The sequence below is a fragment of the Danio rerio genome, chromosome 4 (genome assembly GCF_052040795.2).
Source record: "Danio rerio strain M-AB ecotype USA chromosome 4, GRCz13ab, whole genome shotgun sequence".
Taxonomy (NCBI): domain Eukaryota; kingdom Metazoa; phylum Chordata; class Actinopteri; order Cypriniformes; family Danionidae; genus Danio; species Danio rerio.
Genome location: NC_141024.2, coordinates 41,253,304 through 41,277,082, shown reverse-complemented (window position 1 = coordinate 41,277,082; position 23,779 = coordinate 41,253,304). Strand labels below are relative to the sequence as shown.

The 23,779-nt window shown below is 37.9% G+C and overlaps 1 protein-coding gene across 5 annotated transcripts in view; it reads right to left on the bottom strand.

The window, feature by feature from the left end:
* Window positions 1-23,779, bottom strand: part of LOC148680744 (uncharacterized) — a 29,880-nt gene that overhangs the window by 3,324 nt on the left and 2,777 nt on the right. For 2 of the 5 annotated variants that reach the window (XM_088650574.1, XM_088650573.1), the window contains one exon: window positions 7,642-7,788. In XM_088650574.1, the coding sequence (XP_088506700.1) occupies window positions 7,642-7,774 (133 nt within the window). In that variant the 5' untranslated portion in view covers window positions 7,775-7,788. Of the gene's footprint in view, window positions 1-7,641; window positions 7,789-8,311; window positions 15,426-23,779 lie in introns of those variants that run through there. The other 3 variants (XM_088650575.1, XM_088650576.1, XM_088650577.1) reach the window with 3 other exon arrangements.

Sequence of the window (23,779 nt, the reverse complement as noted above, 5' to 3'; positions counted from 1 at the left end):
AGCAAACGAATAAATGAACAATAAAAATTAAGTGTGCTCAAAATACTGAGTTATTTCCAAATACACATGCTGTGCCACATATGGTCTAAAACCTGACAGGTGGACAAATCTAAGCTTGTTTTAAATAAAACAAATATAAATATGGATATAATAAATAATACTGCTAATATTAATAACATTATACAAAAGCAAATTGAATGAACTGAAAAAGCCTCCCGAGATGAAGAAAGTATGAAGGCAGTGGTTTTTAAATTCATGTAGGCTAGAAATTAATATGTTTTGTAATATTTTAATCATTTATATTTATATCCTATATATATCCTTATTATATAAATCCTTAATATATTATATATTTTTCATATGTAAAGATATTTGCGTATTGCTCTACATCTTGTGTGTAGTGTGTAAGCCATGCGCACTTTTCGCCAGACAATAGACCGACTTTGTTCTGGTCTAAAGATCAGACTATTTACAGTTTCTCAAAATAGCAACGTGCCAAAACACGCCTGTTTTTTTAGACCAGAACGCCTGTGGGCGTACATTTGAGCGCAAATGCATTTGCTATTTAAACAGCGTGGCGCAACACCTCAAAATGACCCTTGCGCCGAGCTGAAAGTAGCAAATAACAATTGTGTCGTGCTTTGCGCCACATTGTGCCTGGTGTATGATAAGGCCCCAAGTGTTTACAATTAACAATCCTCAAGCCTGAGGCTCCCTGCCATTTGCAAGGCGAAAGGGAAGTTTAAGCTCGGATAGATCTTGAGAACTAATCTACTCTAGTAGCTAATAAACAGAAAGTGATTGCTCTTAAGAGATAACTACTTACTAAGAGCATGTCTAAGGTGCCGATTTGGATTAGTCAAGTAACTTAAGTTGCATGTTTTTGGACAGTGGAAGGAAACCGGGGAACCTGGAAGAAACCCACGTGAGCACCAGGATAATGTGTAAACTCTGCACAGAAACGTCAGCTGGCTTGGTAAGGACTAGTAACCTTCTTGCTATGAGGCAACAGTGTTAACCTCAGGGCTTTTGTGCCACCGATCTAGGAAAGGAGAAGAAGTAGGGGTGGAAGGTGGGATTCTTTGAAACGAAGATGGCTGTGATATGGAACTCAGGGTATTTATAGTGGTTTAGGAATCGTCTGATTGGTGAATCCTAAATTAAATAGTGCGAGACCAGCTGCAAGCAATTCTAAGCATGTGATTCTCTCGAAATAAGTTTATAAACAAACTTCACTTGTACTTGTCCTTGTTTTCTTGGCTTTGTGCATGTTCTGATGCTTAGATGACCTACGTTATGATATTTTATATACCCGACAAGATGCAGAAATGCCATCTAAAAAGGTTACCTGCTATTTGTCCAATCAGGGACAGTGACAACGGAAATATACAAATAATAATGTTAACCCGGGGGTTTGCGAATGTAAAACATCTGGTAATTAACACCCAGGTATAGCATGAGCAGTGTGGATGGTAACTACAGACAACCCAGGAATGTTTAACTAGGGTTAGAATGACCCAGGATTAACAGTTTCAAGTATGAAAATGCCTAAGAATACTCAGCATCAGCTCTCAGGATAACAGGAGTACAATGACAAACAGCGACATACAAAAATTGTCATTTGTAGCAGTGACCTGGGCTCCGTTCTTCGTGCCTCGTTTAAAAGATCTAAGATGATTTGGCAGATCCTGGATCTTTTAATCTTGATAACTGATCTCTGGCTAATTTGGTTCTTCAAACAAGTTCAAGAATCAGATTAAAATGTCTGGATGAACTGATCTGAGATCTTTGTGTGTTGTGAAGGACAGATCTATCGATCCTCTAAATCATGATCAGCAATGTAACGATGGGCTGACAGCACAGCAGTGTAATGACATCATCTGATTAATATTCAATTATTCATGTCAACTAAATTACATAACATTAGCAGTAAACAGTTTGTTAAATATGACACGCAATAACCTTCCACATTTGTTGTGAGCTGCAGGCTTTACTTTTTCATGCGTCAAGAGTATTCATCATGTATTTCAATGCATATCAATGTATTGAGGTCTACATTTAGAGAATATTTGCTTAATTATAGTAGTCTAGGTCTACTCATTTTTTTTTTTTTTTAATCTGCCTAAGGAATAACTGTATAAATTAATTTCGCATCAAAAAGCATTTTCATATCAGTAAAGGTGTCAATGTGCTGGAGATACTGTTGTCCTGAAAAATTGATAACATAAAATAAAAACCCTTGCATATACCGTAGGGACAGTACAGCAGAAAATATTGGCAGTTTTAAAACCTTGACTTTTCCAAACTGCGGTATACCTTGAAAACGCAATTTTTTACTACCGCGGTGGTAAGTCATCAACAACCGCCGGTGTGGCGGTTGTGGTGTTTATTTAATTTATTTAGGGGTGTGGGGCTTAAATTCATTTTAGCACAGACGCAACTGCCTTTCATTTTCACATTCGTTTTTCAGTTAGGGATTAGGTCTATTAGAGTAACCTAATAAAATGTTTTGTTGGACACTGCACAGTAGTCTACACTACTATTATTATTATTATTATTATTTATTATAGTCATTATATATATATTAAATATATATACATTATATTTAAAACTAATAAGCTATACAATTAATAAAACAAAACCCTTTTTAAAGTTTGCTTTCATTTTGACATCGCTAAAAGTTGTAATAAGAAACATCCCCTTATGCAGCAGCAATCTTAAGTTAGGACACTTAAAAATGCCTTTTTGGGTATAAAGATGATCAGCCAGCCAAGTCAAGTTTACAGTGTCATAAATTAATGATTTATGATCATTAATATTCACTAATATTAATTGCATAATATTTACTCTTCTCTCTCTAGACTTTGTTTTAGGGCTTGTTCTTTTCTGCACAATATAGGTTTATTGCAAGTACGAATCAGATTATGAAGAATGATTAAGAGCTTGCATTTTTTATTGCATCCTTTTCGCAAGTTATTTTATTTAGCAGATCTCTACACTGCGGAGCGGGGCATTCTTAACTACTAATTATGTTGCTCCATTTCTCGTCAATGTCCTTCATGTATCTGGCCATTTTTTGGAAATGCCGCTACCATACCTGGCTGACTAGCTGGGCTTTTTGCGTTTAAAAAAAAGGAGTTGATTATAGCCTACGTGGCTTTTTTTCTCTCGCCGCCATCAATCGCCACTGGTTTGCATGGACCTGTGGAGCTGCACATTGATGTATTTGCTCTTCAGTGTTTGGACTCTCCGCGGTGAATATTAAAACACTTTTTAACATTCAAAAAAACTACAAAAAGCTTAATTCAAAGTAATTGGTTCACATTTCTCGGTCGGCAAAAATCCAGAATGTTCCCAGATGTAAGACTGGGTTTTCCAACAAGAATCAGGGTTGAACTTGAACTTGCTGTATCGCGTCTAATATTATATTCTAACAGAAATTTAATACTTAACTTAAAGGTAACATAACGGCAATTTATGTTTAAAGGTGCGTGACGTCACGTGCTACCACCGGGGGCAATGGACAACCGCTGTGGCAACTGACCACCGCGGTGACGCTGTGGTCACGGTGACCATCACAGCCCTAACAATGCCTAAGCAAAATAACACTGTTTTTAGGATTTAAAAATACATTCTCTAAAAAAAGTCTCAAGCAGAAAGATTTCAATGGCGCCACCTGCTGGTACGTGAAGAACATGTTTAATACTGACGAACTTTACACTCAAATCAGGGCCAGATTAAGAACACATTAGCCCCATCTCCACTATCGGGCCAGTGCAAGCCAGGGCTTTTATCAGGCCGGGCCAATCGCCCGTCAGGTTGAGTAATGAGGCCAAAGTCATGTCGCGTTTCCACTGTCGGGCTAGTAGCTTGCAGCGCGTCATGCAAACATCGCCCCCAGAACGTCCCCCGAATCAAACGTCACACAACCCGCCCACTTTAGCGGGAATCAGGCAGATAAAACACACCAAGGAATCATCACGAAACGAAACCATTAAAATGAAGACAAATGACACGTTTCTGTACAGCAGTACATTATATGTCTATACGCATAGACTTGTGAATTTCCATTTATTACATTTGTTTACTCACCGACCGACTGTTGGCATTGAACATCGAGTGCTTTGCCACTAACGAAGTGACCCAACATAGAGAGCGCACACATCCATAATATAAAGCCACAGAAATTCTCCGTTATAACTCGGTATGAAATGTATTTTATAACATCCTTGGTTTGATAAACGATGTGTTTGATAAACGATGTGTAAACACGAAGTGTTTCAGCACATAAGAGCAAGTAGCCTAATAAAATACAGCCATATTTGTTGCGCTCTGCAGCAATTCACTAAAGCTCTTCATTTAAAGTTTCATTTATAAATTTGACCACGTTATATAAAAACATAAACAGTTGTTTGAGGATATAGAACACATTTTGTGCTTGGACTTTCCCCGATGAGTTTAAACTGGCGCAGCACAGGACTGAGTGACAAAAAAAAAGTAGTCTAGATTCTGCTTTCACTCAACCAAAAATGCCCTGTTTGCATGGTGTGATTAATATCATTGTATCCAAATACTTTATAAATAATATTTCAAACCTTCTACGATATTTATTGTTTTTAGAAAATATCTAAAATCTTTTTTTTTTCAGACAGGTCTTTGTAAAATGAAAGTTATATGTGGCCTTAAAACGGTTTGATTTATGTATTGTATATAGGCTACCTACATTGTTATAGCTAGCTTTTGTTTATTTTATATTGGTTTATTTATTTAATGCGATTTTATTATATCCGATATTTGTAATTCTTTAAATTATATTTCAATATAGCTTAGGCTATTTTATCAAGAAATGACACTATATTGTTTAAAGTCTACGAAAGTGGGCACGTAATTCATAAAGTTTTATGTCTTTCTGTTGTATTTATATTGTGTATCATCTCCAAAATAAAAAGAAAAAAAAAGAAAAAAGCTGCCTGCGGCATCAACAGAGCTGTGAAGGGAGTGCTCTTTTTCTCGGTCTCACACGCACATACAGGCATTTAAACGTGCACAAACACACCTTTAAAACTTGACAAACTCTCGGAAACCTTTACTGTCTGCTGTGTCTTTAATATGGTGTAAAGATTATTATGCTTTATTGAAACATCAAGGAAGACGCAGCAAAGAATGTCATTATAAATTAAAACTACTTTTTTATTTTATGCAGCAGCCTTACATTTAAAAGGGAAACATTAGAGTGATCATACGCAAAAAGACCCCAGACTATAAGGCTAGATGTTTTCTTTCCCTTATTTCTTTATTTGTTTGGCGCATGTACTCATGTGCGATCAGAAAACTGCCCGACTCTCCTTTCACACCGCTCTGAAGCCCCAGCTGGCCCTCCTTGGCCCAAGGTATTCGGCGGGCTGAAAAAGGCCGGCCGCTGGCCCCAAGAAAGCCCCGATTTGACCCGATAAGGCCTTGGAAGTGACTGTGGAAACGCGACTGGCCTTGGCTCACCCTGGCTCGCTCACTTTAGGCGCGATATAGGAAACGCGGCTATTGGGCCCAGGGGCTATAGCAAATCCTATATATATATATATATATATATATATATATATATGAATACAGTAGAAATCTGAATTATTAGACCCCCGTTTATTTTTTCCCTTATTTCTGTTTAACGGAGAGCAGATATTTTTTAACACATTTCTGATCATAAAAGTTTTAATAACTTATCTCTAATAACAGGTTTCTTTTATCTTTGCCATAATGACAATCAATAATATTTGACTAGATATTTTTCAAGACACTTCTATACAGCTTAAAGTGACATTTAAAGGCTTAACTAGGTTAATTAGGTTAACTAGGCAGGATAGGGTAATTAGGCAAGTTATTGTATAATAATGGTTTGTTCTGACAGGAAACAAACCAGGAAAAATATAGCTTAAAGGGGCTAATAATTTTGACCTTAAAATTATGTTTAAAATTTTTAAACTGCATTTTATTCTAGACGAAATAAAACAAATAAGACTTTCTTTAGTAGAAAAAATATTATCAGGCATACTGTGAAAATGTCCTTGCTCTGTTTTAGTTTTTTACAATTGCTATGACACCTTTTTCAATACATTTAACAAGTTTCCTAAACTCTTAATACGGTAAGCACAACATCCGTCTTCGTGGGCTATACAATTAACACATTTCTTGTTGCTTCTTTTACACACACGCACAACCATGACCAAAACAATGTAACATTACTGTCAAATTTACAAATGCTTTAACACAGTATGTCAGAACAGATAACATCATGTTCTAACAGAACTTATATAGGATAAAGCCAAAGTGAACAGCTGTTCTAATTGTGAATTGAAACACAAATATATTCCCTGTATTTTATTTGATTGCCAATGAGAAACAGTTTATTGCGGTTATATTTATATATGTATATATAATTCAAGTACCACATGAAATTATCTGTTGACAAGGCAGGGGATGTCGCTGTGGGAGAAACATAATAGGCCAAAGGGCAACAGTTACCGTGCCGGGCCATAGAAGATATCAAGTGTAATGTGGATGAGAACATGTGGCAGAAGACCGGGCAGAATAGAAGATTACGTTTTGTTTTTTTTTTTTTTATTATAATTGCGGTGCTTTTTCTGTTTGTATATCTTGCAGTGAAATCCTTTTTGCAAATAAAGTCTGTACTGCAGCAACTATGTGTCTGTATTTTATTTTTTACATAAACTGTACATTTTAAAAAGCATTTTTTTTCTTCATTTTTTTATAGATTTTTTGCAGTAAAAGAAGGAAAATGCCTGCATTCACTAAACCCAACAAAACAAAACTGCAAAGAGGCTTCAAATATAAGGACAGAGCTGACACATAAACTAATGCAGTTTCTGTAATTTTAGCTGATGATAGTGTTTATATTGTCAGTGTTTTCTGATTGACTGAATGTTTCTGTTAAAAGAGAACATGTGTTTGTGTTTTGAATAATAATTTCATTTTGAAACATGTTTGCAGTGTTTTGTTAGACATGGTGTAGTGTGTTAGTTTATTATTGTATTTTGAAAAGTAGTTTAGAGGTTTAGTTTACAATGTGTGATTTTGAGCATGAAATTAACTGTTTTGCCAATTGTGTATTTTAGGTGTGTTGCTGCGTTAGGAGTTTAGCAAACTTGTTAAATGTATTGAAAAAAGTGTCATAGCCATTGTAAAAAACTGTAAACATCATTTGGAAGATATTTAAAAAAGAAATTATTCAAATATATATATATAGTGGTCAATACTGATAAACTTGGTTGCATATCATCAGCATGCTGTAATCCATTTCTTAAGCAGCAAAAGTCATTTTTAGACTAGTTTGTGGGCCAGTTGTAGTCAGTGCAATGCTAAAAGTTATTGTTCCACAGGTTATAATTTGCAATAACCTTAAGAAGGTAGAGAAAATGGGAGACTAATAATACATAAAATAATGAAAAAATACATGAGAACAAGTAACAAGAAAGAAACTCATTCTGTCTTTCAATGAGTGCATTAATGTGCATTAAGGAGAACTAGGCAGCACACTCAGGGCTGCAAGATGGATTTAATTCAGTATTCTTATTAAAATATATCTGAATGAGGATCAAATGACTGAGTTGGTCTTTGAGAATGAAAATTAACCTGTTTGTTCCTGATCTTCATGTTTGACTGGGAATGTTTCTTCAATCTTTACATCTTCACTCTCCTCTTTAATAAACGCCATCTTTATAACAGTGTGGAGATCAGTCGCTTCAGCAGGAGTTTTTCTCTGCATTTGGACACTTTATCCTGTGTAAAGTGAACAAAACAATGAACAGAAACAAAATAACTTCTCACTTGGTTCAACAGTTTCCTTATATGACAGTTAATAAAGAGAAATCAGATAAGTCCGAGCAAGAAACAATAGCCACAAATGACCTGATAAAGACTAGTACTCCATTCTTATATATAGTGATGTATACTTAGAATGCAATAACATTATGCTATTTAATAAATTAAACCTTCATTAGAACACTTAGTACACATATCTCTGTAACTTTTTTCAAATGTTATTCAGGTATGTTCTTAATTGTTTTGTTTGTTTTATTTACTTTGTCTGCTTAGAGCAACGTGTAGCACTTTTTTTGCACAAGACAAATTTCCTCTCTGGGACAAAAAGTTTATCCTATCTTTATTCAAACAATAGACCTTACTGTGAGTATAGGGTTATGTGTTGTATAAAGGGTTAAATAATATTGTAAACAGCATGCACATAAGTTAGCACTGAAACTTTATTCAATCTGTTTAAAAGTGTAAACGCTTTAAAACAAACCTTTCTCCAGTTGAATCACAGCGCGGGACCGGCACAGACTTATGATGTCACACGCCACGCCAAAATAAAAGTCTTTTTTAAAAAAGGTTTTTTTTAAGGGAGGACCTCCTTATTTTTAAGAAAGAATAGAGTGTCATCTGCAAACTGACTTAAAGTAAAAGTCCTATCAACTATATAAATACTTATAGTGTACTCTAAATTTTTTTTTATATAATGACATATGTTCAACAGCTATATTTAAAAGTTAAGGTGAGATGGGACATCCTTGATGGATTCCTCTTTTGATGTATATTCTAGGAGATGATCCTGAATTCAGGCATTTACTACTGAATATATCAGTATAGAACATGGAAATTACCATACAAAAGCGGGAAAACAAGTGGAGGACGAGTAAATGTCAACTTTAATTTTGGAGTGAACTGCCACTTTAAAAGACATTTACCATTAATTATTCTGAGTTATTCACATACATGTATTCTCATGTGGGCACACGTCTGTTTAAAATGTTTACATTTTTAACTGCTTTGTAAATTTTTCTAATTCATAGTTGTTATTTTTTTCTGTTAGACAACTGGTGAGGAAGATGCAGTAATAGGAATAAATGTTGGACTATTGATAGTCACAGATGAGAACACATCGACTCTTCTGCCAAAGGAAGTAATGGATGTGGCTGTGTTGGAGGAAGAAGTTGTTCTTGATGGTTTGGGTTTACGCCCTGAATATCGCTTATCCCAAGGAGGCCAAATATACATTTGAAATCCTTCAAAAAGTGATCTTAAAAATTGGTGGCGAAGCATGCTCTGCAAAAGTTTACTAGCTGAAAAACACACTCTATAGTTTTTAGAGGATTATCTCTCTCATGCTCAGACTTACTGATATTATGACAGGTTGTTCATTCAACTTTAAGGACTACAGTGCAAATCTCAATCAAATTTAACTTGTTGCTTGCTTTTAATGAAAAGGAGAAAATCTGGTCAATAACCAACTTCAATGTAAGTGATTTTTTCTTCGTCTCGCATTACACTTCATATACACTTTCTCATAAGTTGCATAACCAAAAAGTTTGGATTAAGTCACCATTTTAGCAGACTGGGTTCATATACAATGTATATAACAGTGTCTGTTTGAATGTTTGTTACAAAACAGTTGTAAACACTTTTCATTTTAAAACGTTATGAATTGGAAGCCTTAAAAAAGGTTGAATAGATGAAACATTACGAAGAGTTGCTTTTAATGCCGTCTGAGTAATGCATTTGTGTTTGTAGAGACTTCTAGCTTTAGCTTGTGCTAAAACACAATTTTAGCAAGCAGAGTCTTTATAGAATGTCTGTTTGAATGTATGTGTGACGAGAGTATAGAGAAGAGTTAGAAATATCTTTGAATAAAAATAACCGACTACGCCAGCCTGGGAGTTACCCAGGGAAATAACTATTAGAAAAAAACGACACAGGTTCGTTTCCCCTCAAAAAGGCACAGATACGTGGGTAATTGCAAAAGTACAAAGATATTTATTTAGGATAAAACTGTAAAATATTACTTGTCTTAAAAGCACAGGAGAAACTCCCACTTCATATTAAATAAAAGAATCAAAACACAGCACTGGAGGTTCCCACTGACTAAATACAAGTAGACTGACTTTACCCCAGCACACGCACACACCACAGTGCACTCAAATCACGCTATCAAGCACTCAATGTCCCACAGCACACGGTAACGAAGCACAACCACCAATTGGAAAAATACCCATCATCCACCGGGAGAAACCTCAGTTCCTGAAATAAATCAAAATGAAAATAACCCAAAAAACACATCAATAAGTGGGTAAATCAGGTTAACACACCTACTTCATATGATTTGGTTGGGAGACAGCTACAGCTGTGATTACAATATTTGACCTATACTAAATCCAGACATCAATTGACACTCAATCAAAATAATGATAATAATAAACACACAAAAAATAATATCTTAATAACAAAACAAAGTCAATGCTCTGCATAAATTGAAGACAAAACAAAAGCAGAGCACTACTAATGTTAACACAAATCAATACATCCAAAACAAATAAACAAACGAAAGAATGAAGTAGAGCACAAAGCGGCACGCTAGGGATTAACACAGGCAGTCCCCTTTAAACAGCTGCGTTGGTGGCGTCCCATCGATAGTCAACAATGCCGGCGTTAGCATTAGCAGCGTGGTATAGGGAGCAGTGGCAAACGACCTCCGGTAAAGGGTAAAAGCAGAGATTTGTCTTATCTTTAACTGCTTACGATCAATCTGCACCAATCAGCAAGAGACAACATTAGTTTGTTTTAATTGCGCCCTTTATGCTGAAGTCGAGTTTCCCTCGCCGGCTGGTCTTGGGGAAACACGGTGCTCCTGATTGGGTGGTGGTTCGCTTCTATGACGTCTTTAGGATTCACATGCTCATGAATGGCTGTTGTCCTGGGTTACCGAGGTGATGGACTGCTGAGAGTCGGTTTGCGGAAGTTCGTGCAGTTTCGTTTCTCTTTGTGTCTATGAAATTGTACCCTATTACTAACGCATGACCGGGAGTCATTCAAAAGTCTCATGAGGCGGTTCCCGCTGAAAACCCTGTAAAGCCCCTTTTGTTTGGTTTAAGTCATTTATTAATTTCGCTGGAGGGTACCAGAACATCTGCGGAGAAGTACGGGTCAGAAGAACCCAAAATCAATTGGTGCTTTGTTGTTGTGGTGGTTTAAGCCCTCAAGCTGGTTCAATGACTACAGACAATTTGGCAACCAGTTTCCGAGTCTGATTCGAACTGGTTTTGAGATCTGCAACATCCTTTGCATTGAGTTTCAACAATGGCAACTGCTCATTGGAAGACAGTGCCATTGGGATGGACCAAACCAGATCACTTAAAAACCTACAGCAACAGTATAACTTTGCTTTTTGCATTAGCTCACTTATGCTCGCTGCTGCTCTCTGTCCCCTCTCACCTTGCTATTGGACACTGCACCGCCTCGCAATCTAGTGGCAAAGAACTTTCCACGCAACGTCTTAAAGTTTAGGAACCGTCGAAACCGCAAAAAAACTTCTGCAAACTGACTCTCAGCAGAATCTGTTACCCCAGTAACCAACCGAGACGACGAGTGAATCCCAAGGACGTCACTGAAGTGGAGTCACCAACCAATTAGGAACGCCGTGTTTTGTTAAGGCCTGTCAACGAGGAAACTCAAACAAATGTTGTCTCTTGCTGAACTGGTGCAAATCGATCTTTAGCAGTTATAGGTGAGCCAAATCTCTGCTTTTAGGATTTCTCATGTGTGATTCTAAGATATAGTAATACGAGTTCAAATTAATTTGGGACGGTTGTCAACCTTTTTGCACAAGCACCAGAATTAAGAACCACTGCTCTGAGGTACTCAAAATAACAAACTATCATACTCAAAATGAATTGCCTTCCTAAGGTTACTTCTCTACTTTAGTATATCCCTGTAAATATTTCTTATCTTTACAATATTTAAAACAGTTTGATAATTTAGTCAATTAACTTCTCTGGAACAATAAGCACCCTTGGTTGCATAGTACATCGCAACAGTCAGTTGATAAAAGAAGGGTTGGGGCTTCCTGAGCATTTATTTCATTATAACACCTTCAGTATGAGTTATCTCCTGCACGGGTCCATCCCTCCTGAGAGAGCTCCATCTTGGTTTATTGTTGAACAAGCCATCCTACTTCCCCTTCCACCACTACAATGTCGATCAATCCATCTATTTATTATTATTATTATTATTATTTAATGGTGTTTTTTTTAGGCTGATCTCAAAAATATAATTTTTACTGACAGAATTTTAGGTGCAGGGTACGGCTGTCTCTGCCATTTGCAGATAACGTTGTCCCTTTTGGCTTCATAGAACATGGACCTTCAGCATGCAGTGGGACGGTTTGCTGCCGAGTGTGACATGGCAGGAAAAGAGCACCTCTAAGTCAAAAAACAGTGCTTAACTGGAAAAAGGTGGCCATCTTTAGTTTGGAGAAGAGTCCTTACCCCAATTGGAGTTAAAGTATCTGTGTTTTTTTTTTTTCATTAGGAATGGAGAATGTGAGATTTAAAGATGGATCAGTGCAGCGGCAGCAGTAATGCAGTTGATGTGATTGTCTGTTGTGGTGAAGGAGCTGAGACGAATAGCAATGTTCTCAATTTACTGCTTAGTCTAGGTTCCGTCTCGCACTATAGTCATGACTTCAAGAACAAGCTCTCGGATACAACTGGACACATTTTACAAAGTGTTATGACCCGCTTGTTTGAGTCGCAACATAAAAGAGAGATGAGTCAACAAAATAGCCTGAATGCTAATTATTTATAATAAAATGTAACTCATAGAACAATCAATCAAAGAAACCAACAAATTACTAGGGATAATATGAAGATAAAGAACTTAGGATATAATCACATCAACACTTTAAATACATGATATAAGTAATGCAAAACAAAACCATAAGGTTAGAGAGTCAATAAGATGGCAGGTCTTAACAGGAGGACTCGTGAGTAACCTCAGCATCCTGGGGTAGCCAGCACAACAACTTTTATATACCCATTATAGAGTAATGCAGGCATCCAATCAGGATTTACTACATACTCCAACCTGGAGTCATAGGATCATCACACTGTAGTAATATTGTAAAACTTAAGGCTGATTTATACTTCTGCGTCAAACACCGGCATAGGCTACGGCGCTGACGCATAGCCCTTCGCGTGGCCGTCACTGACGTGCACCTCTCAAAAATTGTAACTACACGTCGCAACAAAATGTAGCACAAGCTCTGTGATTGGTCGGCTTGCTAGCGCCGAAGAGTTTGGGCGGGACCGAGAGCCGCGCGAATGGCGCGAGCGATTGTTTACAAGTGTAGAGTTCCGTGAAGGAGCTCCGGATGGAAAGTTTTGTTCTGTGTTTACCTCATGGTTAAAGTTGTTGCACGTTCGCCGGTTCCTGCCTCAAAATTAGCGAGTTTGAGTCACTTGTACATCCAGAAAGTGTTCAGAATAGCAAAACAGAAGCGAAGAAACTCGACACAGAGGAACATTTACACCTCACTGCCAACTAGCGTTTCGGAAGTGTTAATGCAGACCAACGAAGACAGCGCGCATAAGTATAAATGCACAGCCAAGCGCGTTGCCTGCGCCGTGAGTTGCGCCGGTCACTTGACGCAGAAGTATAAACCAGGCTTAAATACCTGTCGCCCTGCCTAAATCATCAAATATTCATCAAGTTTGTATTCAACTCAAAAAAGTAAATGCAGTAAACCAGAAAAAAATCTTGAATCTAAAAGTAAAGAAACTTCACTAATAAAAGATTCAACACAGGACAATTGAATGGGCTTTCTAAACTTTAGGCCCTGATATAACTGCAAACTAACCGTCCTGGAGCTCCACCTTCATTGATGTGCGGTGTCTTTCCAGTGATGTTTTTCATTCAGGGAGTCAGACAGAGAACATCATCCAAAACAACACTAGCTACATGAATACACTGGAGAGTGAAGTACAGATGTATCAGCACCTGTACAATCACTTGCAAAGAGAGATTTTAAGCCAGAGAGGTGCTGTTTGCCAGATGTTTATGAAACTGTTCTTCTCTCAGCTGCTGTCAATGTGTTTACAGTAAACACGAGGAGCGCAACACATTTACAACCCCACCTACTGCAGTGTAGGAGTGTTGGAAAACAGTTTATCGTCACTCAGCCTTTTCAAACATTATTCAGACATGAAACATCCTGTGCACATGAGAAAATGTTTTGCTGCATTCATGTCATGTGTGCAACTTTTTGTCCAATTCTGTAAACACTGATCAGAACTGTATGGTTTCTCTCCAGTGTGAATCTTCTTTTGTGTTTTCAGATGTGTTACTGAATAAACCTCTTGTCACAGTGTGAACACTTGTACGGTCTCTCCAGTGTGAAACGTCTGGTGCCGTTTCAATTTTGGAGCTGTAATAAAAGTATTCTCACACTCAAGCACATATACTCTTTCACACCAGTGTGGATATTCATGTGTTCATTAAGGTTTGCTGATCGGTTGAAACTCTTCCCACACTGAGTGCATATCAAGGTCCGAAGAGTTGCTGAAACCCTTCCCACATCGAAGCAGGGTCACACTAGAGTTTGAGCATGCGAAACTCTGTTGTACGGTGTTGCGAAAAGGAGTGGGAACAAACAAGATGATTAGACATTTAAAAAAGTAAGCGATTGGTCCATATTTTAAATTTCTGTCCAGAGAGGTCATGTTTCAAGTGATGTGATTTTGCAGGTCAGAGTTCACCAAGCCTGAACTTTGCAACGCAGTGAACTGCAAAACTTGATGCACAAATGTCTCCGGTCTGACACATTCGCGTGCATATGAAAGGAAGTCTATGGGGAGAAAATTCCAGTGTGACCACGGCTCATGTGCAAGTGAATAGTTTCTCTCTGGTGTGAATCCTCATGTGTCGATTAAGGTGTGACGAGCGGGTAAAACTCTTCTCACACTGAGTGCATGTGAATGGTTTCTCTCCAGTGTGGATTCTCATGTGTTCCTTAAGACACGATGATTGGCTGAAACTCTTCCAACACTGAGTGCATGTGAATGGTTTCTCTCCTGTGTGGATTCTCATGTGTTCCTTAAGAGATGATGATTGGTTGAAACTCTTCCCACACTGAGTGCATGTGAATGGTTTCTCTCCAGTGTGGATCCTCATGTGTCGATTAAGCGATGATGATATGCTAAAAATCTTCCCACACTGAATGCATGTGAATGGTTTCTCTCCAGTGTGAGTCCTCATGTGTTCATTAAGGTGTTCTGATCGGTTGAAACTCTTCCCACACTGAGTGCATGTGAATGGTTTCTCTCCAGTGTGGATCCTTATGTGTTCATTAAGGTGTGATGAGGAACTGAAACTCTTCCCACACTGGGTGCATGTGAATGGTTTCTCTCCAGTGTGGATCCTCATGTGAATCTTAAGAATGTCTTTTCTTCCAAAACTCTTCCCACACTGAGTGCAGGTGAAACGATTTCTGACTATCCTTTTAAAAATACCATCAGTCTGTAAATGATTTTTTCCCAACATTTTGACATGATGTTCCTCTTTACTCCCCTGATTCTCTTCAATTATGTCTGAAATAAATAAAAGTTAGTTTTCATTTAGTCTTAAAAACTCATCAAAAGCTGAAAAGTGAAAAGACACAGGAAACATTGGCTACACACACTGTAACTTTTATGCACAATAAATGTCAAATAAATCAGATCATATTATGTTTGGTCCGTTAACGTGTACACATTTAAGCAGATTCAAATCATCTTTATCTAGTGCTTTTACAATGTAAATTGTGTCAAAGCCGCTTAACATAGAAGTTATAGTAAATTGAAACTGTGTCAGTTGAGTTTTCCAAGTTTCTCCTAAAAGTAATTTTGGTCATATAATTAATACACACATTTGAAAGCTGTAAATGGCCTCTTTTTATTCGTATTCATAATTACATGTTTTTCTAACATTTGTAAAGTACACAGGGAATACTTGTTCATTCTGTGCCTGACTGGTAAACGCATCAGAAAAAAAGTTCTGAGGTAACAGCCGAACAAACAGCTGAATATTTACCTCTCAGACATGAGACATACCTGTACAGCATCTGCATAAAGGTGATGATACGGGCAGCTGAGTTCTGGACCAACTGAAGCTTATGGAGAGATTTATGAGTGAGACCAAAGAGAAGAGAGTTGCAGTAATCTAAACGAGATGTGACAAGGCTATGAATGAGAACAGCAGTGACATGAGGGGTAAGAGAAGGGCGGAGTCGGTTGATGTTGCGTAGGTGGAAGTAAGCAGACCGGGTGATGTTATTGATGTGAGAATCAAAAGATAGGGTGCTGTCAAGGATGACACCCAGACTCTTAACTTGTTTAGAGGGATAGATGGAACAATCGTCAATTGAAAGAGAAAAGTTGTCCTTTTTGGAGAGTGTTGGTTTGGTACCAAGAAGCAAAACCTCAGTTTTTGAACTATTTAGTTTGAGGAAGTTAAGAGAGAGCCAGGACTTGATTTTTGCTAAGCAGACTGTAAGGGATGTAGGTGGAAAACAAGAAGAGGGTTTGCCAGAGAGATAGAGCTGGGTGTCATCCTCATAGCAGTGAAAATGTATGTTATATTTACGGAGAATATTACCAAATGGAAGGAGATAGATGATAAAAAGTAGGGGCCCCAGGACTGAGCCCTGGGGAACACCCGAAGATACTGTAAAATGCTGAGAAGTGAATGAGCTGTGGCCACAGAGATAAGATTTAAACCCGTCAAGTGGGGTATTGGTGATGCCAAGAGTGGATAGTCTAGTGATGAGGGTGCTGTGACAAATAGTGTCAAAGGCCGCACTCAGGTCGAGGAGAATGAGAATAGATATTAGTCCAGAATCAGCTGCCATAAGAAGGTCATTGGTGATTTTAATCAGGGCAGTTTCTGTGCTGTGGAGTGGGCGGAAACCAGACTGGAACTGTTCATACAGGTTGTTCTGAGATAAGGATTTTAGAAATAAATGGTAGATTAGAAATAGGTCGTAAATTATTAAAATTAGATGGGTCTGAACCCGGTTTTTTGAGTATTGGAGTAATTGCGGCAGTTTTAAAGAAAGCAGGAACAGTTCCAGTAGAAAGAGAAGAGTGAATAATGGCTGAAATGAGAGGGATGAGGGAAGGAAGACAGGCTTTAACCAGAACAGTGGGGAGAGGATCTAAATGAGAGGAAGATGACTAAAGGCTCCTACACACCGGGACGTTTTTAGTTTGCGTTTATCGTCAGCGTTTTACGAGACATTTTTCAGTGTTCAATCCCAAGCGCTTTTTACTGGCGTCCAGCAGACGAGTATGCTAAATCACTCTTTTGACGTTAGATGACGCTACACAACTATAAGATTCTGACACGCGTTTATAACACAGAAGAAAAGGAGGAGCGGACATTCACACGCTTGTTGCTAAATTTACTGGTGACTCGAACAAGCCTGGATGGTTCAAGCAGCAGCTCCTGCTCTAGTGATGAAGAAATGATTAGTGTTCACAGAGCAATAAGCAGCTCAACGTTCATATCGCCTCTGGGCATCTTCTTTAATGTGCGCTCGCATTGACAGTTTTGTGCTTGAGCGCCTCCAAGTGCTGTTTACGGTAACTTCATCAGCTCCGTGCACATGAACTAAAGTGCAGATCTGATTGGTGGAGAGGCGTCAAAACAAAAAAACGAGCATGAGGCGTTTTTTTAAAAATGACGCTTTTGGTGTGCACAATCACATTGACGCCCTTTATTTAGTCACAAGGCGATAAACGTCGACGCACAACGCGAGAAAAAAACGGTGTGCACGGACCTTTAGATTTGGAAATAAGATTACAAATTTCTGAAGTTGTAGGGAGTTGAAAAGAGGAGAATAAAATTTCAAATTGTGGAAGTTCAGATGTGATGCTTGGACAGGATTGTGAACCAAGATGCTGGTGAATATTAAAGATTTTTTCATTAAAAAGGCTCATGTACTGTACTTAAGTACTAAAAGGCAGTATCTGTACTTTACCGGAGTATTGTTTTTTTCTCCTACTTACACTTTTACTTCAGTACATATTTTCGATGAGTTTAATACTTTTACTCCGATAAACTTTTAATGTGCTGCATCGTTACTCATTACTAGGGGTGCCAAAATGATCGATATTGGTTCAGTAATAGATCATAACCGGTCATTACGTACTGACGTCATTCATCTCCTATGCGCTATGTCGTAATACTAGCACGGAGGCGAGAGCGAGTGAAGGCTGCACAGCACACGAGCCACTATTTCACTATACGGAGAAATGCTGTAAAACTTCATGTCTGCCTCTCTCTCACTTTGTACATTTGACCTGTTGTGCTGAATTTCCTCTCCTCTTATCTGTTTAAGCAATAATATTGGATCCAGACACGAGTGTGCCTTTGGTGCGAGTTTTCTCCACTGTGTCTATTATGGATTATATTATATAAGTACACTCTTTTTTTTTTCTTTTTTTTTTTATTGGTTTTAATGAACATACAAACGTAAACAAAAAAGGGCAAAGACAAATATATCAGTAGACAAATATAGCAGCAAAAGGCAAAGAGAAAAAAAAATCTATAAATAAATTATTTCAAAATAATAATAATAAAGAAATAAATAAACATACCAACAAAATACCAAAAAAAAAATAAAAATAAAACATAATACACAAAGTTATGCAGTGATTAAGGTCACACATATTGTGAAAATACATCAGATGTGTTCATAGAGTCAGAGAATCATTAGAGGCATCCATATTTTTTGAAAGGCATCCCCTTTGTTTTTTAAGTAGTATGTATATTGTTCCAAGGGCATTGTTTCATTCAAGAGTTTTATAAAGAGTTCAAATGTTGGAGGTTTTTGTTGGTTCCAGTTGAGCAAAATGCATTTTTTTGCTAGATAGGAGATGATGCCGAGTCTCTTTATAGAAATAGGATCAAGTGTCTTGTTCAGTTCTGTACCAAAGAGGTATAGTGTTGGTGTGTTGTCCAATGGAACTTGCAAAGCTTTGGCTGTAAAGTCCTGTACTGCTTTCCAGAAAAATTTTAGCTTTTTGCATTCCCAAAAAACATGCATGATTGATCCTAAATAGGTTTTACATCTGTGACACCTGGATGATACATTAGGGTACATTTTGCTGAAACGAAGTGGGGTCAGATACATCCTATGTATAAATTTATAATTTTGTTCAATTATTCTGTTATTGGAAAGGGGAATGAAAGTATTCTGGCATATAGCCTCCCACTGATCGTCATTAAAATTATATCCCAAATGCCACACGTTTTTAAGTGATCCCAGTGAAGAGTTGTAATATTCTAATAGTGCAGAATATATCTCCGAGATTTTTCCTTTTAAAGATTCAGAGTTCACCAAAATCTCCTCTATATTGGACAGCTTTAGGGATAGTTGACCTCTCTTTTCGTGACTAATTATCAAATGGCGAATTTGCAGATATTTATAAAAATCCTGTCTTGGTATCTTGAACTCTTGCCTTAAGTCTATGAAGGATTTAAGGGTATCATTGATAAACAGATCTCGGAACTGACATATACCATGTTCTTTCCACTTTATAAACAAAGATTTCCCAAGCGAGGGTGGCAAATCTGGGTTAGGGGACAGAGGGGCTAGCATAGATATTTTAGCAGAGAAACCACAAAACCTTTTTGCATCTTGCCAGGCCCGAAGAATGTTGTGGATAACATAGGTTCTTGTCACTGGGGGTAATTTTCCCATATTGTTAATGAAAGGAAGAGATGTCAGAGGTATAGGTGAGCAAAGAGCTTCTTCAATATCTGTCCAGTGAGCAGTTCTTGATGGTTGTATCCAACCAATCATCCCCTTTATCTGCGCAGACCAATAGTATAACTGTAAGTCAGGAAGGCCTAACCCTCCTTTCTCTTTTGTGTTAGTTAGTGTTTTAAAAGATATTCTGGGTGTAGAGTTCTTCCAGATAAAAGAGCTTATCAGTTTGTTAACATTTTTGAAAAAATCTTTATTTAAGTAACAGGGCAAGGATTGAAATAAAAAATTAATTCTTGGTAATATATTCATTTTTATTACGTTAATTCTTCCAAGCAGTGAAATGGGGAGCAAATTCCAATGTTCCAAATCTTCCTTAATCTTTTTAATAAGTGGGGGGTAGTTTATGTGAAATAAATCTTTGAGATTAGGAGAAACATTCACCCCTAAATATTTAAATCCAGTCTGAGACCAGGTGAAAGGTGAGATGGTCTTTAGCTTATTAGAAATTGGCATGTTCATTAAAAATGCATTAGACTTTGATAGATTAATTTTATAGCCTGATATTCTCCCAAATGTATTTATCAGATCTAGTGCTGCTGGTACTGAATTTTCTGGATTATTTAAGTACAGGATTATATCGTCGGCATATAGTGAAATTCTGTTTTCTATTTTATCAATACAAATCCCTGATATTTTACTGCTGAGCCGTACGGCCTCTGCAAATGGTTCGATGGCTAAATTAAATAAAAACGGGGACAGGGGGCATCCCTGCCGACATCCTCTATGCAGACCAAGTTTTTCGGACAGAGTCCCATTTACACATATTTGGGCTTGCGGGTTGCTATACATAGACTTTATCCACCCAAGACATCTATCGCCAATATTGAATTTCTTTAGAACTGAGAATAGGTATGGCCACTCGACCCTGTCAAACGCTTTTTCAGCGTCCAGAGATATTATTAATGCTGGTTGTTTGTACAGGGCCGAGTGGTCAATTATATTTAGTAATCGTCTAACATTGTCAAATTCATTTCGAGTTTTTACAAAGCCAGATTGGTCAGGATTGATAAGTTTGGGCAGTAAGTTTTCTAATCTACGAGCGATTAATTTGGATATTATTTTAAAGTCAACTGGGAGCAATGAAATAGGGCGGAAAGAGCTACATTCTGAGGCATCTTTATCTTTCTTGTGTATCAAGGATATTGCAGCTATCTTCAATGTTTCGGGAAGAGTTCCATTTTGAACAAAATCTGTAATCATTGGCATAAACAAGGGTTCAATCTGAGGCCAAAAGGCCTTGTAGAATTCTACAGGATATCCATCCAAGCCCGGTGCTTTTCCAGTGGGGAGTGATAAAATAGCTTGAAACACCTCCTTTGAAGTAAATGGAGAATCTAGTAGTTCCTTTTCCTCCTCAGATATTGAGGGCAAGGATATCTGCTGCAAAAACAGCTTAATATCAACTTCGGAGGGGTTATCTGATGTATAGAGCTTTGTATAGTAGTCAAAAAAAGAGGATTTTATTGATTGCAAATCATATTTCAGTTGGCCTGCTGCATTACGTATACATTTTATAGTACGTTCAGCCTGCTCCTTTTTGAGTTGATAGGCTAAAAGCTTGCTTGGTTTATTACCATATTCATGATAGTGTTGTTTAGTAAAAAATAAAAGTTTTTTGGCATGATCAATTTGAAGTAAGTTAAGACTATTTCTAACAGTGTTGAGCTTCTTCTTGTTTGCCTCTGTAGGTGACTGTTTGTGAAGTTGTTCTAAGCAGGAAAGCTCTGTTTTCAGTTGTTCAGTTTGTTTGTTTATCTTTTTTTTTCCTTGCAGATGCATATGAAATCAGTTGTCCCCTAAGCACTGCTTTAGCTGCGTCCCGAATCACTGCAGGAGTGACAGGGGAGGCCTCATTTTCTTGTCTGTATTGTTCCAGCCATTTCCTAATATTATTACAGGCTTCTGTGTTCGTAAGGAATGAAGAATTAAATTTCCAGTACCTTGTTGAGTGAATCTGTTCGTGTAGCAACAGCCGAAGGTAGACTGGTGCATGGTCAGATATAAGGATTGAACCTATACTACAGGAATTAACAGATGGTAGTAAACCCTGTGGTACGAGAAAAAAGTCCAATCGAGAATATGTCTTGTGTCTCGCTGAATAAAAGGTATAATCTTTAACTAAAGGATTAAACTCTCTCCACACATCAACAAGGCCTGCATCATTAGAAGCCATTTTTAAAGCCTTTGACGCATTGGGGTTAGAGGCAAAGGGTGAAGATTTATCTAAACTACTTTCCATACAGCAATTGAAATCTCCAGCTATTGTTCCAAACTCTGTATTGTATTGGCTAAATAGGGTAATCATTTTTATCATGAATTTAGGACAGTCTGCGTTTGGGGCATAGATGTTGAGCAATGTAAGTTCCCTGCCGTAGAGTGTTCCATGTATAAGTACATACCGACCCTCTGGGTCATTAAATTGTTTTTTAAATGTAAAAAATATAAATGGAAGATTTTTATGAATCAGTGTTGCTACCCCCCTTTTATTACTCGCAAAACTTGAAAAATATACCTGTCCTACCCAATCTCTTTTAAGTTTTTTATGCTCCTCACTGGACAGATGTGTTTCCTGTAGTAGTGCAACATCAGCCTTTACCTTTTTTAAGAATGTAAGAATTATTTTACGTTTAATAGGATGCCCTAAGCCTCTGACATTAAATGACATTATATTAAGTATATTGTTAGCCATTGGAAATCGTATGTTTCCATATTTTGTTGTGTGACTCGAAGTACTGGAGCAGTGTGAACATAATAATAATAAATAAAAGAAGGAAAAAATAAAAAAATATATAAAAAACGAAACGAGACATCCCCCCACCCCCAGAACAAAAGCCTAGTCCCCAAATGACAAGGCATCTTTATATAACCACAACTTTCCTGTAGCACCTAACTAAAACGGCCAACAATAGGTGTCCACAACAACGCGTAAAAGAGTATATTAACATGTAACGTTAGGCTAGACATAGCCTACAGCTTTACTTTATGAATGAAATTGAATATAACAAAGCTCCCGTCATTTAAGTCAACCAAAAACTATTTAACTAAGAAAGAGCAAGATTTTGTATAGGGATCGTAGCCAAAAGCAAACAAAATAATAATGTTAATAGTAGTAATAAAATCCAGGAAAACGGGAATTATGTCCTCATATTAAGTATACTGGTGGTGAACGGATAAGTTCAAAATTTAGTCTTTAGTTATGTAACAGGTAAAATATATCTATTCCCAAACAAATGGTCCAACCTGGTCATAAAGTTTGCGGTCAAGTAGTGCTAATGCTGCGATGGAACTCCTCGGCTTCGTGCGGTGTGGAGAACAGCTGGATCTTACCGTTGTGGAGCACCCTCAGCTTACAGGGATGGTGAAACCCGCGGAAGTTACCCATGCTCAAAAACTTTCTTTTGACATCGTTAAACTCACGCCTCTGTCGAATCGTTTCTGCGGAGAGATCTTGGGCAAATGAGATTTTGGATCCATCGTGGATGATATCTCGATTTCTCGCGTTGCGCAGTACAAATTCCTTGTCTTGAAATTTGAGAAAGCGGACGAGCACCGGTCTGTTTTGGTTGGGAGTTGCAGGTGCCAGCGTACGATGGGCCCTTTCCAGTGTGAAGGATTTCTCGGGTTCAAGACCTATTCATTGAGGGAGTGTGTCTTGTATAAAGTCCAGTAAAGAGCGTGTACCCTCTGCTCCTTCCTTAAGACCGAACTCACGGATGTTCTTCCTCCTTCCGCGGTTTTCCAAGTCGTCCGTTTTCATTTCCAGATGTGCAATCCGTTTGGTCGCCATGGTCAACTCAGACTCCGTTCTGTCCAGTCTGTCCTCAATTGCAGAAATGCGCGACTCCGTTTCCTCTATGCGTTTCTCGTTCGCAGAAATCTCACGTTTGATGTCAGTCAGGCTGTTTTCCAAAACTGAGACAGAGCTTGCCATTAGTTCAAGGCGGTTGTTTATGCCATCTAGTTTTGATCCGAATTCGGAGCGAAGCGCTTTTAACTCAGTTAGCACCTCAGCTAAGTCCGCCATGCTGCCGGCCTCCACACTCTCTGTCGAAGGTGATACTTTCGCGCTTCGTGTACTCGTCGTCTTGCGTGCTTTAGTAAAAATATCACATTCCTTCAAAGGCAGTGGTT